General features: G+C 31.3%; 3 protein-coding genes across 4 annotated transcripts; 2 read left to right on the top strand and 1 right to left on the bottom strand.

Moving 5' to 3' along the window:
• The first annotated feature begins 42 nt into the window (after positions 1 to 42).
• Positions 43 to 5160, top strand: LOC25501465 (disease resistance protein RPV1). 2 transcript variants are annotated; one of them, XR_005643746.1, is made up of 6 exons: positions 43 to 1065; positions 1239 to 2343; positions 2518 to 2736; positions 2852 to 3357; positions 3476 to 3568; positions 3665 to 3805. XR_005643746.1 is itself a non-coding variant. In XM_013590703.3 (6 exons), the coding sequence occupies exons 1-5, from the start codon at positions 563 to 565 to the stop codon at positions 4325 to 4327; spliced, it is 3207 nt and encodes a 1068-aa protein (XP_013446157.2). In that variant the 5' UTR covers positions 59 to 562; the 3' UTR covers positions 4328 to 4358; positions 4596 to 5160. The 2 variants fall into 2 exon arrangements, 1 of the variants encoding a protein (XP_013446157.2); XM_013590703.3 differs by adding an exon at positions 4596 to 5160 and having other exon boundaries at positions 59 to 1065; positions 2852 to 3568; positions 3665 to 4358.
• Positions 5161 to 9350: 4190 nt separating this feature from the next.
• On the top strand, positions 9351 to 10688 carry LOC25501464 (DYRK-family kinase pom1). The gene is made up of 3 exons (XM_024773049.2): positions 9351 to 9499; positions 9611 to 9920; positions 10357 to 10688. Exons 1-3 carry the CDS (start codon positions 9351 to 9353, stop codon positions 10489 to 10491), a joined length of 594 nt encoding a protein of 197 aa, XP_024628817.2. The 3' UTR covers positions 10492 to 10688.
• Positions 10689 to 18977: 8289 nt separating this feature from the next.
• LOC25501463 (uncharacterized) lies at positions 18978 to 21731 on the bottom strand. Its single transcript, XM_013590701.1, has 7 exons — positions 21528 to 21731; positions 20856 to 20942; positions 20536 to 20745; positions 20196 to 20360; positions 19890 to 19943; positions 19657 to 19803; positions 18978 to 19355 (listed from the first exon to the last, which is right to left on the bottom strand). The coding sequence occupies exons 1-7, from the start codon at positions 21729 to 21731 to the stop codon at positions 18978 to 18980; spliced, it is 1245 nt and encodes a 414-aa protein (XP_013446155.1).
• Positions 21732 to 23428: the final 1697 nt, after the last annotated feature.

Below are 23428 nucleotides of genomic sequence, written 5' to 3'. Positions count from 1 at the left end.
CACCCCTATATGTGCGCTAGGTTGCGCTTGAGATGAGTGCTTGTTTGTTAGGATTGATTAGGCTGATTTTGCTTTATCACTATATATTGTCATATGGATTGTATCTGGATCATGTCATATGTCCCAACAATCTTTGTATGTCTTTGTTTTCTTTTAAATATATTTATCCTTTGCCAATAAAAAAAGAAAAGAAAAAAAGACTTCGTACCATATTGCACTAGCAAAAGCACACATAGTAAATAAGTGAGTATCTTATTCCGACATTCCCCTACACCATATGCAATCTAACTCCTTAACATCACGAATAACTCTACTCTTGAAAAGGTTCACCTATGTTGGAAGGCGATTCAAAACCTTAATGTGTGATAGAGAGTTGTTAAAATTGGCTTCTTTTTTATTATATTTTAACAGACTTCACACAAGTCACACGGAGGAGAAAAGGTAACGAAGTTCACACTTGCAATTTATATATATACTGAGGCCAACAATAACATACACCTACTCATCCATATTCTATATTCTCAAACAATCCTCTATCTTCCATTAATTTCTTCTCAATCTCATGGCTATGCAATCACCTTCCTCTTCCTCTTCAATCTCATATGGATTCACTTACCAGGTCTTCCTCAACTTTAGAGGCGGTGACACTCGTGACGGTTTTATTGGCCATCTCTACAAGACTCTTACTGACAAGGGAATCCACACCTTCATTGATGATCGTGAACTTCAAAGAGGGGATGAAATCAAATCATCACTCGACAATGTCATTGAAGAGTCTAGAATTTTTATTCCTGTGTTTTCTATCAACTATGCCTCTTCTTCATTTTGTTTGGACGAACTTGTCCACATCATTCACTGCTACAAGACAAAGGGTCGTCTCATTTTGCCTGTCTTCTATGGCGTGGATCCTACTCACATACGACATCAAAGTGGGAGTTATGGTGAACATCTCACTAAGTACGAAGAGAGTTTCCAAAATAGCAAGAAAAACATGGAACGGTTGCATCAATGGAAGTTGGCTCTGACCCAAGCTTCTAACTTGTCTGGCTACCATTCTAGTCATGGGTACTGCTCTTTACTTAATTCCTGTTTTCCTTTTTGCATTTTACTTATTTAATTTCTATTCCTCAATAATACCATCTTAAATCATAAATGGATAAAACCGTTTTTATTTACGTTTCTAAATAAGTATTAGTTGTTACATACTATTACTAACTTGTATTATTTGACATGAATAGATATGAATACAAGTTTATCGGAGAGATAGTCAAATACATCTCCAACAAGATCAGCCGCGTGCCCTTACATGTTGCCAAATACCCTGTTGGATTACAGTCTCAAGTACAACAAGTCAAATCGCTTCTTGATAATGGATCTGATGATGGGATCCATATGGTTGGAATTTATGGGATTGGTGGCTTGGGTAAATCAACCCTTGCAAGAGCAATCTATAATTTTTTTGCTGATCAATTTGAAGATTTATGTTTTCTTCATGATGTGAGAGAGAATTCAGCTAAAAATAACTTGAAACATCTCCAAGAGAAACTCCTTTTAAAAACAACTGGATTGGAAATTAAGTTAGATCATGTTAGTGAGGGGATTCCAATTATAAAGGAGAGGCTAAGTAGAAAGAAAATTCTTTTGATTCTCGATGATGTTGATAATTTGAAGCAACTACATGCTTTGGCTGGAGGACATGATTGGTTCGGCCGTGGAAGCAAAGTCATCATTACTACTCGAGACAAACACTTGCTAACTTGTCATGGGATAAAAAGTATGCATGAAGTAGAAGGGCTGTATGGGACAAAAGCTCTTGAATTGTTGAGGTGGATGGCTTTTAAGAATAACAAAGTACCTTCAATTTATGAAGACGTTTTAAATCGTGCAGTTTCATATGCTTCGGGCCTTCCCTTAGTTTTAGAAATAGTGGGTTCCAACTTGTTTGGAAAGAGGATAGAAGAATGGAAGGGTACATTAGATGGATATGAAAAGATTCCCAATAAAAGGATCCACCAGATACTTAAAGTAAGTTATGATGCTTTGGAAGAAGAGCAACAAAGTGTCTTTCTGGACATTGCTTGTTGCTTCAAAGGTTGTGAATGGGAAGATGCCAAATATATACTTCATTCTCATTATGGCCATTGCATAACACATCATCTAGGAGTATTGGCTGAAAAATCTCTCATAGACCAATATTGGGAATATGGCCATTATGTAATGTTGCATGATTTGATAGGGGACATGGGTAAAGAAGTCGTCCGACAAGAATCAATTAAAGAGCCTGGAGAAAGAAGTAGGTTATGCTGCCAGGATGATCTAGTTCGTGTTTTAAGAGAAAACACTGTGAGTAAGATTGATATCTATGATCATTTTGTTATTTAGTTTTAATACGACTTTGCTCTTTTTGGACTAAATATTATCATCTGATACTAGCATTTATTTTCACTCAATTGCATGTTAATATTTGTACATCTTATTTTTATTGTGGTTGATTCATATTTTTTTCTTTGTTAAAAGGGAACTAGTAAAATTGAAATGATATATACGAATCTCCATTCCATAGAATCTGTGATAGACAAGAAAGGAAAGGCCTTCAAGAAGATGACAAAACTCAAAACAGTTATCTTCGAAAATGGCCATTTTTCTGGAGGTCTCAAGCATTTACCAAGAAGTTTGAGTGTATTGAAATGGAAAGGATGTTTATCGAAGTGTCTGTCATCTAGTATTTTAAACAAGGCAAGTGAAATAACTTCACAATGATTTTGTTTCCGTCAACAAAAGAAATCACTATGAAAGTATTATAGTCTTTGATTTTTAGTTTATTTATTGTTTCTTTCTTGTGTTTATGCAGAAGTTTCAGGATATGAAAGTCTTGATATTGGACCGATGTGAATACTTAACACATATCCCCGATGTCTCAGGCCTTTCAAATTTAGAAAAGTTATCGTTTGAAAATTGTGATAATTTAACTACAATTCACAATTCGATTGGACACCTAAATAAACTTGAAAGGTTAAGTGCATATGCTTGCAAAAAGCTCAAACATTTTCCACCTTTAGGTTTGGCATCTCTTAAGGAATTGAATCTCAGTGGTTGTGTGAGTCTCGATAGTTTTCCAGAATTATTATGCAAGATGAAAAATATAGACAATATTTTGTTGCATCATACTTTCATTGCAGAACTTCCATTTTCATTTCAAAATCTCAGTGAACTTCATGAGTTATCAGTGAAAGCTGGAATGCTGAGCTTCCCAAAACATAATGATAAGATGTATTCAATAGTGTTCCCAAATGTGACACATCTTACTCTCGACGATTGCGACTTCTCAGATGAATGTCTCCCAATACTTCTCAAGTGGTGTGTTAATGTGACATATCTAGACTTATCATTTAACTATTTCAAAATTCTTCCTGAGTGCCTTAGTGAATGTCTCCATCTTTATAAAATTAATATGAGTGGCTGCCATTCTCTTAAGGAAATTAGAGGGATTCCACCAAATCTAAAAGAGCTTTCTGTTGAATATTGTGAATCATTGAGTTCCTCAAGTAAAAGAATGTTAATGAGTCAGGTTAGTTGTTGTTTTATACAGCACAGTATTTTATATATAATATTTAATTTGTAATTCATAGTGCAATTATTATTATTATTTTGTATAAACAAACAGAAACTACATGAGACTGGATGCACCTATATTCAATTTGAAAATGGAACAGAGCAGGGGATACCAGATTGGTTCGAACACCAAAGCAGGGGACCCACAATTTCTTTCTGGTTTCGTAAAGAAATCCCTTCTATTACTTGTATTTTTATGCTTCCGGAAGGCAATAATTGGGTGCTTGAGTCAGGAGTCAATTTTTGTGTGAATGGATATGAAATTGAGATAGATTGTTGTAGGTATGTGATCTGGAACCATACAACTTTGTTTCATACCTCAAAATTGAATGAACTCATTAAAACACAATGCGAGAAAGGACTTTTGAAAAATGAATGGATCCATGTGGAGTTTAAGTTGGATGATTGGACTTTGGAACAATTTAGTGAGGAAGAGAATAATAAAATATTAAGTGGTGTTCAAATGGGAATCCACGTGTGGAATGAGAAAAGCAACACGGATGAGGAGAATGTGGTATTCACAGATCCTTATCTCAATTATAGCAATAATACTTCATTATCACAATTTGTGCCTCCTCTAAAAAAGCAAAGATTGGTGGAAGTGGGAGTTTCAGAGACAGAGGAGGATATCAATGCTTCATTGCAACAACAGGATTTGACGAAAGAGGAACAAAGAAAGACATGGGGTACATACCTTAGTCTAGGTCCATTATAAAGTTAACCGTCTTCTTGTTATTCTCTTACAGGTTTGTGCTTTGCTGTTTACGTCATTATCATTATTATAAACCATTGAGACATGATGCAAGGCATGTGGAACATCTCAATTATTGCAACACTTTATAAATAGTGCCAGATCCAAGATGAATGGTGTTACAAATAAGATCCTTATACTTCGAAAGCTTAAATGGTTATAATCATAATTTACGCAACTTTTCTCTAACCAAAACTAAGTATTTTCTTGTTCTTTGACTGTACATTGTCAGGAAACCACATGTAGTCATCTGGCTATTTGCATTGTCATGCGACAAGTCTAGAGGTTGCTCACAGCACATAATCCGTTTGTTGTTCGAAAGGGCAGTGAGTAATGATATGCTTTGCAGCTCAGTTGGAGTGCTTTGTGAATTTCCATCTTAGTACACAATTTGGAATCTACGTGTTCAATAAGAAAGGAAGCATGAGAGAGGATGCGGTATTCACCAATTCTTATAGAAGGAGTAAATCAGAACTTGGAATTTTCTGAAGCAGAACTTGTGTAGCAGCAACAACACTGTATGGCTCTTGTGATTATTAAGTTATTCTTGTGTAAAAACACTTCTCTGCCAAATCACTTTTCAGAGACAGAACTTGTGTAGCAGCAACAACATATGTATGCATGATTAATTTGCTTTTAATAATACAAGAGTATGTAGATATTGTGATACCGACTGATGTTTCAACGAAACCTCTGTCCAATGATCCATTTCTCAAATTAAATAGTGTTTGATTATTAACTATGATAACATGACATTTTGTATTTCAATGTATATGGCATTTGATACCAAGTTTAGCCAAATTCTAAATGGCAATTTCCACATCAAACAAAAGAAGAAAATCAAAACTCCAAATGTATGTTTGTTGCACCATAACTTTACATTTTATTTAGGGAAAAAATGACTTTTATAATTATGGGTGAAGGGTTAGTAAGAACATGTTAGTCAAAACTCTTATGTCATGCAAAAGAGATTTCCTTATGGATTGGATTGTCAATCACTTTTGTTCATGTTGTCACAACGTATTATGGTAATACGTTAGCTTCCAATCTTTACCGATCCACCTGAACTTCAGTCGGTTATAGATCCCAGGGTTTTTTTATTTCTTCAACTGTTGAAGAATTCATATTTAATTGTGTATGTTAATGTTTTTCTTTTTTCTAATTTATTGTAGGCCCTATAGAAAAAAGCACAAGTTTGAATGTGGAATCAATTAAAACTGTAAGCACTTCACTTATAACATTCAAATTTTTGATCCATAATGTTCATTTACACTTCTTTTTATGTGGAAATAATGGCTCAAAGGAATGCACTTTTAGTCATTGGCTTACTGTAATTACCATGATCTGATTCTATGGGTTTGGCAGTAAATTTGATTTATTCACAATCTGTTCCTGTTATTCACGATTGGAAATAAGGTCTATAAATAATATTTCTTCATATATATATAGAGATATGATCAAATGACACCATGGTGTCAAAATTAATTTGACATCAAATCTCATCCATTCATTATATTTAATCCAAAGGTTTAAAGTTATCCTTGTATAATTCTCCTACACCAATTTCTCTCTTTATCACCTAATTAAAAAAAATCTTTATTATAAATTCATTATCAATCATTTCCTTTTTTTTTCCCATTTTTACTACTTATTATTCTTACTTAGTGTTAAAAAAAAAAAAAAAAATCATGATTATGGTTGATTGGATCAGTCATCACCACGAATAATTATATAAATTGCATTAAAAAAATTACACATTCGATCAAAACACCAAAATGATTCTTTTTCTTTCACCATTGTTGCTATCTAACCTCTCAAAAATTGCTGCTAATTAGATTATTTTATCACTGATCATATTGTTTAAGCTTAATTACCTCAACAACAGTAAACTTCAATGTCTTCTGAAAAAAATTAAAACAACTTTTTTTTGAAGAAAAAATGTAAAATAAAAAAAAAGGGTAACGATGGTTGCTACGAACAGTAAAAAAGACAAAATGCACAAGTGTATGTAGTCAGTTGATTTTCACAATTGCACAACCATGATTTTCACAAAATAATGGACTAATTAGTTTTTTTATTTTTTAAAAACTGCACATGTTATATTCTTACTTTTCTTTTGTCAATCTCTTCGTTCAATATGACAATGCTCAATGAAAAAAAAAAGTAATAATAAAAAAATGAGAGAAAAAAATGATTGATAATGAATTTATGACAATAAATGTTTTCCTTTTTTTCTTAATTAAGATGTTAAAGGGAGAAATTGGTGTAGGAGAATTATTTTGTGGATAGTTTTAAACCTTTGGATTAAATGTGATGAATGGATGAGATTTGGTGTCAAACTAATTTTGACACCATGGTGTCATTTGATCCTATCCCATATATATATATAGGGATAGGATCAAATGACACCAATGTGTCAAATTCACCAAGGTGTCAAATTAAATTTGACACCAAATCTTAGCCATTAATATGGTTTTAATCTAACGATTCTCATAAACTCATTAAGTGCTCACATGCTTGATCAAGTGATCTACCTTTTATTATTAGAAATAATTTATTCTTTCTTCTTTTGGTTAAATCCTTTTCAAAAATTCTAATATTCTATATTTTTGAAGGACTCTACATCGTTTATTCTTAGGACTCTCTTGCACATGATTTACCCTATTTCATTACTCCAAAACCTAATTGCCTTTTTTTTTTTTTTTTTGCTATACCACTATTTTATGCTTCACTTCCTAAGCTATTCAACATCACAACTTCCATCTTCTCTTTTCCTATACTAGTCGAAAACTTAATTTTGTGGCTGCCGTCCAAACTTAATTGTCGTTTTTCTCATCCTATAACAACCTCATTTCTTTATTAAGTTTATTTCTATTAACTATTTTTTCGAAGAGCCTTAAATAAAATTGTTTTAGAGAAGGGCCAGGGATGCCAAAAACATTAACAAAGTGAATAATGACTAATTCTCTAATTTAAGTTCTTTATGCAATGTTATGAGTAATTCATACCGCGACGATCGAAATCCGTAACGCAACATTTGTACCAACCGAAATCACAAAATCCTATAGGCCACCGTAACAAAGTTTGGCCGAGACAAACCGTAGACAAAGATAATGCAACGAAAACGACGTGATATAGAAATAGCCAACATTCAATTTAACTAAAGTATGCTTCTCTCACAAAATCAAACATGTTTTCGCCTGATGTTCAATTTAATTTTTAACAAAGGAATTACATGAAGCCAATAACTACAAAATCAAGTCCATATAACAATTGTTAACACCAGAGCGATAAAAAGAGAAAGAGGTATGTGAGAAGCACAACATGTATTGGTAATGTCATCTTAGACCAATTAAAAAAGAATCATTACTAGTATATAATAAGAAAAATGGGTTAAATATGTTTTTGGTCCCTATAAATATATCAACTTTTCGTTTTAGTCCCTCTAAAATTTTCCTTCGATTTTTAGTACCTATAAAGTTTTCAATCTTCACTTTTGGTCCCTCTTTTAAAGTAAACTCATATGTAGAATTCATATTATTTAATAAAACTGTCCAGAAAAATTAAAAATATTATAAGAAATCACTCCAAAAAAATTCAGAAATTAGGAAATTTTTTTAGAATATTTTACACATTTTTGCATAATTTCATTAAAAAATAGAAAAATTAAATTAAAAATAGGGACCAAAAGTAGTGATTGAAAATTTTATAGGGACTAAATGCTGAAGGAAAATTTTAGAGAGACTAAAACAAAAAGTTGATATATTTATAGGGACCAAAAACACATTTAACCCTAGGAAAAATAAGGTACATAACATAACAACATACGTGATTGATTTAGAGAAACACAACCTCAAAAAAATTACGGCAATTAGATTTTGGAGTAATGAAATAAGGGTAACTCATGTGCAAGAGAGCCCTAAGAATAAACATGTAGAATGCTTAAAAAAAAAAACAAAATAGAATCAGAGAATTTTTGGAAAGGAATTAACCAAAAGAAGAAAGAATAAATTATTTCTAAAAATAAAAAGTGGGTCATTTGATCAAGCATGTAAATACTTAATGAGTTTATGGGAGCCGTTAGATTAAAATCGTATTAATAGTTAGGATTTGATGTCAAATTTAATTTGACACCTTGGTGTCATTTGATTATATATATATATATATATATATATTAAGTAGATGGACTAGAAGGTCATGTTGAACCCGGCTCTGTTAGGCTCATTACCCTCATAACCGGGTTTCTTCTAATTTTCAAAATGAACCAAAATCTAGTGGAACAAACGACGGTGCCACGTCCTCCAACGAATCAAAATAGGTAAATTATATGGTACACCCAATATATTTGAGTGTATCAGTATACCCACTCTTTAAATTAATAGTTAAATGTGTTATTTTTTTGATAAAAAATATATTTTTTTTTTATCATTTATAATTATAATAACTAAATCTTATTCATCAAAAGTGTCAACGTAATAAAATTAATATTTTTTTGAATTTTTATCACTCATAATTGAGAACATTGATTATTATTTTTACGATAATATGTAAAAATATTACTAAAATTCTTATAAACAATGAAATGATTTTTTTTCTTGTGGAATGATATTCTATAAAATATAAATGTTGATAAATAGTTATTTATTTCATAAAAAATGATCGTTAATTTATAAAATTATGAAACAAGAGTACCGGTACACCTCACTTTGTGAGTGTACAGTAGAAGTTCCCATCAAAATATTCACTCTTCCCTACCACTGTAACTCCAGCCTCCCCACCGAAATATCTTTCATCAACGTCGAAATTTCATAGCTACTCAACCGGGAAATCATCCAATCTTCATCACACAATGACAATGGCAATCAAAATCGACCTCCGGAGAAGTCCTTACCTCCTTCATACGTGATTCTATATTCTTCGGAATCTGATCGAGACTGAAAGGAAAAGAGAAGGAAGAAGCGGAAGCGTGATCGGTATCATAAGAAAAATGGATTTTACGGAAAAAACGAAAACGCCACATCCTCCAATGAATCAAAAACTTCACTATTCCCCGTCTTCCCTATCACAAATTCTTCTCTTCAAATCACGACTTCTTCGGTTTCTCAATAAGATACCAGCTTTGTTCATCCCTAAGTGGTAATTATTACTTTATATTGAGATTGTTGTCTTTTTTTTTTTTTTTACACAGAATTCGCATCACATTTGAATTTATGATACATTAATTATTAATCGGTTCATAACAGGCAGTGAGTTAATCTTCAGACACTTGTTGTTCAGAATTGGCTTTGAGGAGGAGAAGAATTTCCATGTTGTTTTAAATTCTGTAATAGCTGGCCGCTATCATGTCACCGAGTATTTGGGAGCTGCTGCATTTAGTAAAGCCTTACAAGCTCATGACATGCACACAGGTGTGGATGTTTGTATTAAAATTATAAAGAACAACAAGGATTTCTTTGATCAAAGCCTTGATGAAATCAAACTTCTCAAGCATGTTAACAAGCATGATCCTGGAGACAAGTATCACATTTTGCGATTATATGATTATTTCTATTTCAGAGTAAGTGATTTTCGATCTGCTACTCATCTTGTCACCACTTCTGTATTAAGACTTGTCTAATGTGCACAAGCAAAATAGTATTGCTTCGTGCACAAGTTTATTTGCCACCATTGGATCAATAAATCTCACCATATTTAATTTAATTTAATATTGAGCCTTATTGATCCAGTGGTAAAAACCACATTGTGCATGGTGCAAGACGTAAGTCCCGTGTGCACCATAGACTTGGCCCTATACTAATATGTGCTGCAACTGCAGCAATACTACATTTGTTATTTTTGTGTTAATTTTAACTACAGGTACTTAGTGTATTTGTGACTATCGCATTTTTTGATACATTCCAGGATTTGTTATAAAATATAACTATTCACACTTGTCATGTTTCAGAAAGAACTGACTTTACCACTTTTCATTCGTTTCCATTGTTGCACTGCAGGAACATTTGTTAATAGTGTGTGAACTACTCAAAGCCAACTTATACGAGTTTGATAAATTTAACAGAGAATCAGGAGCAGAAGTTTACTTCACAATGCCAAGGCTGCAGGTTTGTGGAGTTCTGCTCACATTCTGATGTTAGTTTTCATTTTATCTAATAGAGGCCAAAGTCGGCCTCCACGGAAATTAAGCTTCTAGTTTTGATCTTTAATACACACTTGGTCTAATTTACCCCAAAATTTACTGCTTGATCCTTGATTCGTGTTTTTCCCCCGGTGATGGCATTGTTTAGATGCCAATTTGTGTAAGTCGTATTTGCTCTGTTATGTTGTATTGTATTGTATTGTATCACTATTAGTCTTAAGGAAGTTTTAGGTAGTCAGGTTAGAATAGGATAGAATAATTTATATTCTACGTTTTCGAAGCAAATAAAAAATAGAATAGAAAAATTGTTGAAGAATAAATAAGCTGTCCCATTTAATTCTATTCGTGTTCCAAACAGTACCTGAAATAAACTGATGAAGTATATTTTAAGTTTGAAAATGATTTGGGTGTTGTTAAATAGCGGCTATAACGTAGCGGAATTTGAACAAATCATTATTATTCTGTATTACGCATTATATAGTACAAAATATTGTCAAATAGTTGCTCTAGTGGCACTATTGAACTACTGTGTAGCAGAATTGGAACAAACCAATATTTTTTGCGATCTACGATTGACAACGCTAGTGAGTTTCTGTTGTCTTAGTGGAACTACATAGAGAATAGAACAGAACAAGTCGCCCTGTAGACGTGAAAATGATTTGTGACATATTAGGTACGGTGAATTTCTTTTAAGTTAAGTGTTCTTGCAGTTGTTGGGTTTTTTACATTTTTGGGTGTAAGCGGATGTCAAATCTGTATCCATTTTAGTGAATACACTCATGAATCTTGATTCTTAATGAACTCAACTATGCTTATTGTAGGTCTTATTCCAAAACGATTCCCCGGCCACATTACTAGCTAGGGTAATTGGGATCATCGGTCCAATTGGTCAAAGTATGCTAGCAAAAGGAGGAGATACTTATAAGTACTTCACAAAAAATCATATGCTTTATGAGAGGAATCAGGTAAGAAATTCATTTCTAATGTGTCTTTGCATATGAAATGCATCATCGAACAATTTTAAAATTTTCGATATCTTTTCATTTGCATCGCCTTCAAAAAGCAAAACAAGAGATAGCTCCCTAAAATTTCTAAAATTGATTATTTTCATTCGCTTGTATTATGTTTGGATAAACAACTTAATTAAGCTTACAACATAGACACTTCTCATATAAGTGCTTATATATGTTATTTTCTATAATAGAAGATAAAATAAAGTCAAATTATTTTCATATAAGCTGTAAGCTGATTTCATTTGCAATCCTAGAGAGTTTACGGAAATTACTTGAAAATAGCTTATGAACATGTCATAAGTTGTTTCCATAAATTTTCCTTTTGTTTATCTTTGGTTAAAAGTAACCAAAATGTAACTTGATGGTATGGAGCTTCATTTTGTTTATTTTTGTATGTTGATTTGTTACAACATTTAAGCTTTTGTTAAACAAGTTGTTCAAAATTCTAATCTTTAAAATGTAACTTGATCAACTATTTTCTTCCCAAGTTCCATGAACTCGAGAGAGGAAAGGAAATAAACTAGTTTCATATGAGTTACGTTTTTATGCTTAAGCGAGATATCACCCTCGAAAGGTTGTTTGAATGTTTATTTAAATTTCTTGTCATAAAAAAATACTTGACCTTTATTAGAAAAGAAAGGGAAAGTTTTGATGACCTTTAGCATGATTAATTTAATATGGTTATGAACCTTGAGAAAGTAGTACCACTACGTTAACCATGTCAATATGTTAAACCCGACACAACAGTTAGGAAAAAGATGCCAAAATTTGTGACATGGAGCAGGAAAAATATGTTAATTATGTTTAATATAGTTTTTGATATATTGACGAAATGACAATAATCATTGAAAACTGACCTAAGATTTTTCTTTATTGCTTTTTTTTTTTTTAATTTTTCCTGAGTTTTGTAATGTCCTCCAGACTTTTCTTTTTCTTTTTTAATAATAATGAAATTTAAGCTCATTAAAAAAACAGTTACGCCACAATCTTGTACAATATCTATTACTATTAATCTAAATAAAAATTTGCAAATTTATAAAAAAATTGTTATCAAGAACTTTTTCTCAGTCACCTACAAACAGTTGTAGGTAACAATCAGAGGAGTTTTTTTTTGTGGTGGTCGAGGTTTGAACCCCGGATCTTGTATATTTTTCTCAACTGAGTTAAGCTCACGATGACACATTCAGAGGAGTTTAACTGAAATAGATAACGTCTCATCCCGCAAAAAAGTAGAAAAATGATTTCTTTCATTTAACAACCATCATAATGTTCACATTGGACAAGATATAATTGGAAATATAATCATCAGAGAGAAATCGGGTAATTCCAATATAAGAAAGATAGTAGATTTTGCAAGGAGAAGATCCTTAAGTTAAGAAGGGTCAACAAGAATGCGGGTGATCCAACAGTTATAGATTAATGGAGATTTAAAATTAACTGGTTCATTTTTAAACATAGTACATCCAAGATATCATGGTTTTGGTTGTTTCATGTAATGTTCTGCACTGAGTGGTATACCTCAAAAATAGTTTTAGCAGAAATAGTTTTAACAGAAATATTTCATCCGTCAACAAAACGAAGACTAAACATAAAAAGGGAGGGGATGATATCTTGATAGATAACTTGGGCTAAAACCAAATATTATGAGAGTTTATGAAAGTAGAAAATAGAAACAGTTACAAGACCTGCAAAGATCCTTAACTTTTTATTTTGAGAATCAAGATACAGCAATAACTCTAACGATCACATTGTTCTTACTTCAAGTTCATGTATAATCATCACATATAACAACTAACATTATCATTACAAATTTATAAATTGAAATTAGAATTGTAATAATGATTGACATGTCGAGGATTGTGCAAATAACTATGTGATGCTAGGGTAAACATACCCTTTGTTAAAAAATTTAGGCATAAATTATCTCTACAAATAATAATCAAAATATAAATATAAATATAAGAATCAATTTATGTTAATGGGAATAATTAAGGGAGATTTCAAGGAAACTTACTTGTCTCGAGATTGTTGTATAACTGACCAGAGACATAACTCAATCAACATCTCTAAACATCAATTTGATAAGAGAATTACAAAATGAACAAACAGTGGAAATAGTCTAAGACGTACTAATCGCAATGTTTTTAAGGATTTCCCGCATCGTGATTATACACTAATCCCTTAGGATTTAACAGAACCTTCCCAATATAAAATTGAGGAAACATAACTGACAAAAAAAAATTATTTCAGGATGATGTAACCGAAGAAACCATTAAAAGTGAGGGACATGTTTCTTGTCTTGATACTACCCAAAGCCAAGTGAAAAAAACCCTTTTAATTCACTACGTGAGTATTCATTTTATAGGCAGCATTTTTCTGTTTAGTCAAGCTAGAATAATGCCTTCTCTTTTTTTTTTTTTTTTTTTATCAAGTAGCCTAATGGCTAGAGCTCACACAATTTAATTGTGGAGAAGTGAAGTGTCCGGGGTTCGAGCCCCGACTCCTGCATATAATATGCAATATCCCTACCAGCTGAGTTAAGCTCACGTGGATAGAATAATGCCTTCTAAAGAGCCAATAAAATGAACGTTATACATTTGACTTGGCAAATAAGTGCTCAAACAAAATATATAGTTAAGAAACTTTTGAATTAAAAACATGTCTGCAAAACTTTGGAATTAAAAACATGTCTGCAAAACCAAGTCAAACATTATAATTAATAATTTTTTATAATTTTTTTTTTATATTTCTCAATTAAAAATATGGGAAAAAATATTTGAAACTTTTGAAATATACACAAAATTTAGGGGGTGTATTGGATTGAGATTTTAAAGGATTTTAAAAGACTTTTTTGTTTTATAAAAGTCTTGTGGTATTCAATCAAGATTTTTAAGGAATGTAAAACATTCTTGTGATATTCAATTAGGATTTTCGAGATTTTTTAACGAGTCCAATGAAATCCAGTGGTATTCAATTGAGATTTTGCATAACTTAAAAATTGTCTACTGGTATTCAAAACTCTACGGATTTTAATGGATTGTTGTGAGTAATGGATTTTGTGAGATTGTTTAGTGTAAAATGTACGTACTAACAATCTCACACCTAACCTTGAGACTTTTCTATCTCCCACACATAGCCTTGAGATTTTGTAATACTATTCCAAATTCATTTTTTTTTTTTTTTACGTTTCTTCCAAATTCTTTTCTGTTCTATTGTAACAATGGCAGGTTATATATTTTGTTTGGCAAACTTATTGTCGAAATCATCATGCCTCTAACTTGCACTTTTCTTAACATAACTTTTACGTTAATTAAAAAAAAGAATGTACTGTATAATCTTGTGGTTAATTTACCATCTACCTATATATCAAATTATCATAAAAATCACAACTTTACGTTTATTGGTATTATAATAATTTTTCTACTTGCATTTTTCTACATGTAACATGCATTTTTCAATCAAATTATTATAATCAATAAACTAACATAACTTATTTTTAGGTCTATTTATTTTGATATCATATGTCCAGAATTTTTAAGATCAATCAACCTGCCAGTAGTATATTATCTAATAGTCTTTTTTTTTTTTAAGAAATATTACACTCATTGATTCAATGTTTTTTTTTTCCGGTTGATTTATAACTGTACTTTTGTTTTTGAGATTTTTTGGTCATTTTTTTTTTTTTGGTTACAAGGCTAAAACAAAGCAGAAAAAAAACAAAACAGAAAAAAGGAAAGAGGCTAGCGCCTCATAAAGAGGACTCCTAATTCATCCGTCCTAAGCAGAGGCGGCATGTCCTTTGGAGGAGAAGAGTGGAGAGTCAATTCAACATCGCTCGATGCTCCAAGTTTAGCCATAAAGTCTACACACTAATTTCCCTCTCTGAGTGAGTGATGAAGGTTGAAATTACGAGAAACCATGATGTCTTTGATATTTTGAATGAGAACAGCATAAACATGAAAATGATTTAAATCATCTTTGATGAGGTTGACTGCAAGAAGGGAGTCTGAATAGCACGCCAATTCCTCACAATTTAAGTTGACCGCCAACCTTAACCCTTGAGAGCTCTTTAAGTTGATTTCTTGTAACGTCTTTGTATCTCTTATAAAGACTTTTTCATAGTGTATTGGATTGCTTCTATCTCCCCTCTATCTTAAACGTATTCGTGTGTATGCTTTTATTCTCTCTTATCTTTGTGCTTTGGTTCGATTTTTGAACTTTATATATATAAAAAGGTTTCAAGATTTTGATTGTAGCTTGGATTGTTTGCTTTCTGGTTGTGATTATTATTTATTCCATAGTATTGATGATTTAGAGAAACATTGAATCGAACTTTGATGATGAGTACAAGCCTATACTCTTATTGTATTAATTATCTATATATTTTGAGCACTTTAAGGATGCACTAATTCATGGAAAGGAAGGTAGTATCACCTTTGATGAGCTCTAATTAGATCTTACAACCAAGGAGTATACCAAAGTTTATGGACTTACGACTTGAAGATAATGACGGTTTGAACGTTGTAAGAGGAATAACTGGGAGTAGAGGAAACAAAAAGGGTAAGAAACCAAGGTATAAATCAAAGTCAAATAAGTTTTATAAATAAAAGTACAAATGATTGGTCACTTTAAGAAGGATTTTCTTCATAATGGAAAAATTGTATTTCTTCCTTTAAATTTGCGGTTTCCAAGAGCAAGATGGTTATGAGAGTGTTGATACACCAGTGGTGACCAATAAGGAAATAGAGAATAGTTTATCATGGACTACGGTTGCTCTTATCACATGAGATCAAGGAAGGAATACTTTGTGGACTGAAAGAATGTAGAGTAATGCAAAAAATCCCTTAGTAATACGGGCGTGAGTAATGTTACTGTCGGAATTTTTCCTCTATTTATCTAATTCAAATTAAAATATGTGATAATTGTTAAGAAAACATGTTTTCATTAAAGATGTTTCATAATCCAATTAAAACTTTAATCTTATCAAATTCATACAAAAATTAAAATATGCATATTATCTCAGAAAAAATTTCAAAAAATGTTTTCCGCTTGGCATATATATATATATATAAACATCAGGAGGATTTTATTCACCCCCTATAGATACATTTCTCACCGTATATACAATCCAACAAAGTATAGGCTCAAAGTTATCTTCATTGCTAGCTATGGGAATGACTTGAAGTGGTTATGACAAAATAGGAAGAAAATGAAGAAAGTTGGTTGATATAAGAGTTCAAAATGCATAAGAAATAACCAACTGCGAGAGTGATAAAAATCAGGTAAACAGACTACTGCTCTTAATCTTAGCTAAATTAATCCACCCTAACAGTCTATTTGGGTAGATTAATTTAGCTTCGTGAAAACACATGTCGCAATGGATTGTGAAATTAAAATTTGAAATGAATAGCATTATTGATATGCGATATTACACACCTAGGGGAACAAGACACGAGAGTCGAGACAGCAAAACACCAACAACCAAGGAACACTGAAAGACGCTATGTGAAAAAAATGTGCAGACCCCAAAACAAACTAAGTAAACACTAACTAGGCTCACAAATACCCATAGCTAGTCCTCACACCCCTTAAGAACCTTCACAAATGACTGTTTTAAACATTTCTTTGGATTCCATCTCCACTCGTAGAATAAACACAGAGCAATATTCATTCTACTCAAACACCACCTCCACGACAACTCCTTTATCTCCTCAAATAACTCCTCAACTTTCTTAGAGTGTGTTTGGATGGGGGAATGTTTTGAGGGAATGTATTGTTTTAAGGGAATTCAAATACTTTGGGGTGAATTCCATTGTTTGGATAATAATTTGAAGCATTTTCAAAATGATGGAAATTTATGAAGTATTTTGTTCAAGTTAAATTTAGAGAATTTCAAATGACACCTAAAAGCTAAGAATTTCAAATTTCTTCATTGTTGTTATTTTTCATATTTTGCATTTTGGTCCTCAAATTTTCCAAAAAATTCAAATTGACCCCAATAAATTTCCAAAAAATTGCAAATTGGTCCCTCAAATTTTTCGAAAACTATAATTTGACCCCTAATTTCAATTTTCAAATTTGGCCCAAAAAAATTAAAAATTTATAAAAGTTGCCCAAAAATGATGACAATGAATATTTTTATTACTTCATCCAAACAAAAGAATTGAGAAATGAAAGTAATTTAATTGAATCATTTAAATTGCCTAGAATTCTAAATTCTTTAAAATTTCTCAATTACCTCGTCCAAACACACTCTTAATCTGGTTACTGAAAATTCTATCATTTCTCTCACTCTATACCACCCAAATCACGGCATGCCAAATTATCCAAAGACCTTTCCGACTCTTTCTCTTCATCTCCTCTTCATTCCAACAAGCTATACGAGTAAAACAAATTAGGTGGGGTGATGATTAAGGAAATATCAATCAACCTTAAGACCTTAAACCAAACTTCTCCTATCACACTACAATGTAGAAAAAGGTGAGTTGACGTCTCCTCACCACCCCCACACAACACACAACTTATTGAATCTCCCGGACTCATAACATTACGGAACGGAAGATTGACACATACTATTAGTTGAGAGGGATATGAGAAATTACCGTTGTAGTAATTCAGCTAAGTGGTTGTTTAAATGGATTAAGTCGTCAGAAAAGAGAAAGAAATTCATTCTTAACTAGTTTGCATTAGTAGTTGTTTTACATCATATTAATTTTTGCCAAATGCATGAATTCCTGAAGGTATAGCAAAAATATAGGAAAATCTTGATAAAAAATAATTACCAAGGTAATAAAAATCAAACAAGATTAGAAACATCAAATGTGATTATAATGAGCCAACTCCACATAATTTCAAATTAATCGCCATTCAACACGACGATGTACAAAATGACAAACGTAAAAACTATCTAATACAATTGCGACATACGGATCAATCCTCAAGTAGCATTATAAGCAAAGAGAAAAATTGTTGGGAAAGAAGAGAAAGGGAAAAAAAATAAAGGTTGTATATTTTGATTTTCTTCTATTCTCCCTTTAGACATTTGCAAAGAGTTGGGTTGTAATAGAAAACCTGTGAATAAAAAAAATGAAGAAATAAGAACTTTAATTTCACAATAAAAATAAATCAGAAAGGATTAAACTTCAAACGTTTTGGTGGCTGAAAACGAATTACATTATGTTCGATTTTGACTACCCATTTTGGAGGAACAATCCTTTACTTTGTATTCAGGCTATGTTGTAATGTCTGTTTCTGTCTCTGTTTCTGTTTATTTGGCTGTCCATCGCCTGTCTCTTTTGTAATTAACATTTTTCAGCTTTCTTAGGCATACCTTGTGCTTGAGGGGCTGGTTGTTTCTTTAATATATTTTGCTTAATTTATTCAAAAAAAAAAAAAAATCAGAAATATGATGAAAAAAAAATTCAAAATAAATGTTTACCTTTATAATAATATTTCCAATTCTCAATTAGGGACATTTCATATTCCTTCCAGGTCCACCATAGTAAAAGTGATTTCCCCATTTTTCATCAACTCTTCCTTGTATATTATAACAATTTGGTTGCTCTACTGTAAACTGCAGATTTGTCAGTGGCATCAAGATATCATCAGAACCCACAACTTGCATATTTCTAAAATATGAAGCTTTTCCATAACCCTCTTCAGCAAAATGTCCACTACCCATTTGGGTTGATGTATAAGCCCCTGTTGACTTTGTATTCACTATTTCTCCACCAAATTGAACATTAGTTGCATTATCTTTTAAGTTTGTGAACAAAGAGGATGGCCAGTATCCAATAGGGTTTCCAAGTCCATATTCAAGCCACCAATTCCCATTCCTTGGATCCTACACAAAATACAAAGATAAGTAAACCTTAAATGACATCTTTTGTTTTGTGACAAAGTTAAGGAATTTGGATTGCCTATAGTTGCCAATCATAAACATTCATGCAGTTAGCATATCGATAATAGTTGGATCGAAATCAGAAAGTCTAACAAAACAATTATCTCCTCATCTGGAAACAGTTGTGAGATGACCGTAAGTGCCACTTAATTATGAAAAATTTGTTCCTTCCCATAATCTATTCAATTTCAAATTATTCATGATCTATTGTAAGGTCTATTTGGTAATCTGAGTAGAAAATTACCTTATAGATGAATAAGGTAATTTCATATTGCCCTCCATTATATGTAGAAGTTGGAGAAATTGCACTTCCAATTGCAATTTTTTTGTTAGTTTGAACAAAGCCTGGGCATAGTAAATCGTAGCATCCAGTTTGATTATATCCATCAGCCTGAAATTATTAACTTTTGTCAAATAAAAATCGATAAAGTTTTATCAATTTGTATGTTACACTTGAAATTAATATAAATTACTTACTGTCCAATAGATGAACAATCTGGGGAGATTGTCCCCGTAGAGGCCCCGGTTCACCTGCATATAAATTACCTGATTTTAGCTTTATTGGCTAAAACTTTGTACTTATATATAGTTATTGATTCGATTCGTCTTGGATATAAATTAAGTGAATGCAATGTACTCATACTCATGATCGATTCATCCATAACTTAAAATCAATAACCACTTGAACTCGATAACATGGTTACTGAAATATAAACTTTATACTCATAATATATAGAATTAAATTAACAACAAAAAAATCAAATCGAATCGTAGTTAACATGCCTGCCAACCAGCTTCAATGGTGTTCATGTCTTTTCCAAATGTACCAGAGACGATCCACATTTGTGCCAAGCTTAATTCATCTAGGTTTTCAACATGGGGGGCCCACACATTTATGGTAGCCTGTGCTCCATGGTATCTATCTCCAGTCACAGACCCAATTGAATGCTGTGCAGTGAGAAGAATAAGTAGAACCAATGTAAGTTGTTAGTTTATTTTTTACTCTACCATAAGAAGAAAATAACCAGTAAAATAGAAAAGGAAAAAAAAACTTAGATTCAAAATATTTAAGTTTCTATGACTGAATTCTTAAAAATAAAATAAAAATTCTGTGATTGCATACCACATGTCCAATTTCAGCAGCGTCCCTTCTAAATCGATTTGATTTTCTTCCAAACATATTAAGAGATTTAGCTCTTAAGATATCTTCTTTTTTTGTTCTTCTAATTGGGATTGTTCCAATCGGACATGATTCATCAGGTAAGTTCCACAATTGAAAGTTGTCACTCAAAATATCCTTTTGGTTATTGCCTCTTGGTCTTACCGGAGGAATCTATATATAAATATGCATAAAAAATTATCAATTATAAAGTTGTAATATAATAGCTTAATTAACTTCAAATAAAATTTTGAATTTTCCTCAATCCAATTAACCAAAAATACCAATGGTTTTTGTCCTTTCAATAGAGGATGATCAAAAGCTGGTTGTTTATGAGACATAACACAATCTATGATATCATCATGAGAACTCTGCAAAAATGAACACAAATTATATTAACGCAAACACAAGCATTTCAGTTAGCTTCAATAATTGCATGTATGGATAAAATATATTAAAATATTAGTAAATTTAAAATAATTAATTTTTGGAAAAGTTGAGGGACCAATTTACAAACTCTTATAAAATATAGGGATGAATTATAAGTGCACATTGTGAACATTCGGGAAATTTTTTGAAGTTTGAAAGAAAAAAAGAGTAGGGACCCTTTTAAGATTCATAATTTCTAAGGTAATGAGGAAATTAAGTTGAACAAAAATATAATGGGCAGTATATATTTAAAGTACCCTAAGTTTAGCTTCAATAAAGTTCTTCAAATTTATTATTTAAATAAGATAATGTATAACGAAGAAATTGAATTATCCTCTAAAATTAAATTATTTCATTTTCATATATATATATATATATATATATATATATATATATATATATATATATATATATATATATATATATATATATATATATATATATATATATATATATATATATATATATATATATATATATCAATTATAGTCAGATTTAAGGAAACTTCAAGGTTTATTTTAACATACCTGAATTGTCTTAACAACATGCTTGTTGATGGACCGAAGACGATTTGTTAACGTCTTCTTCAACTTGGGGATTTCTTGCACTGATGGAAAAGGTTGATTCGCTAATTGGTGGCTACTTATTTCTAAAGAATAAACAGGACAAGCCAAGGCAAAAAAGAGAAGAAAATGTACAAAGAGGGTGATAATTGGGAAGCTAAAATCCATGTTGGTTTTGTGTGTGCTTGCCCACATTTATGTTGTCTTCCTGCATTACCAGAACAAATTTGCTTATTCTTAAAGTTTGGTTTGCTTGAAAACAGTAGAATGACCATTGTCACAACCTAAATTCTTAGGGTTTGCTTGCAAATAATAAAGTGGTCAACAAATTTATTTAAATAAGAGAAAACATGGGAAAACACTTGAATGCAAAAACAAAAAATACAGTATTTTAAACAATATTTTGAGTTTGAGTTTTTCCCCCTATTTTATCCAATAGTTGACCAAAAAATTACTACTATTTTTTAATAAATCTTATGATGATCAAACTAAATAAGGGTTTGCAGTAAACATCGATTTTGGATTTGATACAAAACAAAAGTGCATTTGGACTAATCAACACGAGTTATTAATAGAATTTCTGATAACCAAAGCAAAAGAAAATTTCGGGTAATCATTGATTTTAGAGTTTTAAAATTTGTTAATACATGGGTAGTGATCAAACCACAACCCAAAAGTGAATTTGGTCAAATAACTGCTAATATTTTTTTATTGAAATAGATTTCACACATTTTCAATCAAAATTTTAAGACAAATCAAAGTTCTATGTGATGGATAAATATTGAGTTTTTTTTAATGCACAAAAGTTTATTGCTAAAAGTCAAACTCAAACGCAAGAGATGCCCTAATTTGAAAACAGTATTACAAAACAAACCTGCATAAAAAAGGGGAACATATAAAAACCGAAAGATTCATACAAAAGGCACCACCTAATTAATTAAATTCTAGTGAATCATGCACTTAAAATCAAGCCACACACAGTCGTAATGTGAAGAGTAATATGGAGAGAAGAAATATGTGTAGTTTGAAGTTTATGGTTCATATATTGACCAGTAGCAAAAGTAAACTGATTTCTTATGAAAGAAAATAAACAGAGAGACAATTATTATTTGTAAACAAGAATGAGTGGTATAAAACTTAAGAAACAAAGAACTTGTGAAGAAGAAACAAATTACGTACCTTCCTTTACCTCTGATTTTTTCTGACATTTCTCAGTGTTTTTTTTTTTTTTATTACTCTAATGTAAGGTATTATATTTTATAGAGCTTTCAATTAGGTTTTTATTTTTATTTTGGCACCATATCTTTTATTTCTTCCCTGTATCTTTTTCTATTTTGATAGAATATTTCTTCTTTATTTTTATATTTTTTTATATTTTCTCTCTCTCTTTAGCAAACAATGTTTGCTTGGTTCGCAATCTTCCGCACCTTTTGATTTTGTTAAAAAAATTGTCACTTTTATAGGTAATTAATATTTTTCTAACTTTATTTTAATTGATAAATTTGGGCTTATGTTAGATCTCACTACAATATTTACACTACAAGAAAATCAATGATTTGATTTGGAACAAATGTAGCTAATTCGTAGCTAACCCGTAGCAAAATATTTTAATTGTAAATTAGCTGTCATAAAGGTCGTAACATGGATTGGTGGCAAATTTCCTAGTTAATAATTCCTAGCTACTTTCCAACTAATACGTAGAAACATATTCTTCAAAAGTTTATATTTCCTAGGTATTTAGTTAGGTGATCGCCGCAATAAATTCAAATTAAACTCTAGCTGTAAGTTCCTAGCAATTTCGAAGTCATTCCTAGCTATTTAGAATTTTATATTTTTATGTTACAGTAAGTGATTAAGCTAGTTAC

Source organism: Medicago truncatula, chromosome 8, assembly GCF_003473485.1.
Source record: "Medicago truncatula cultivar Jemalong A17 chromosome 8, MtrunA17r5.0-ANR, whole genome shotgun sequence".
NCBI lineage: Eukaryota > Viridiplantae > Streptophyta > Magnoliopsida > Fabales > Fabaceae > Medicago > Medicago truncatula.
Note: the sequence above shows the minus strand (reverse complement) of the source record. Positions and strands in the feature narration are given on the sequence as shown.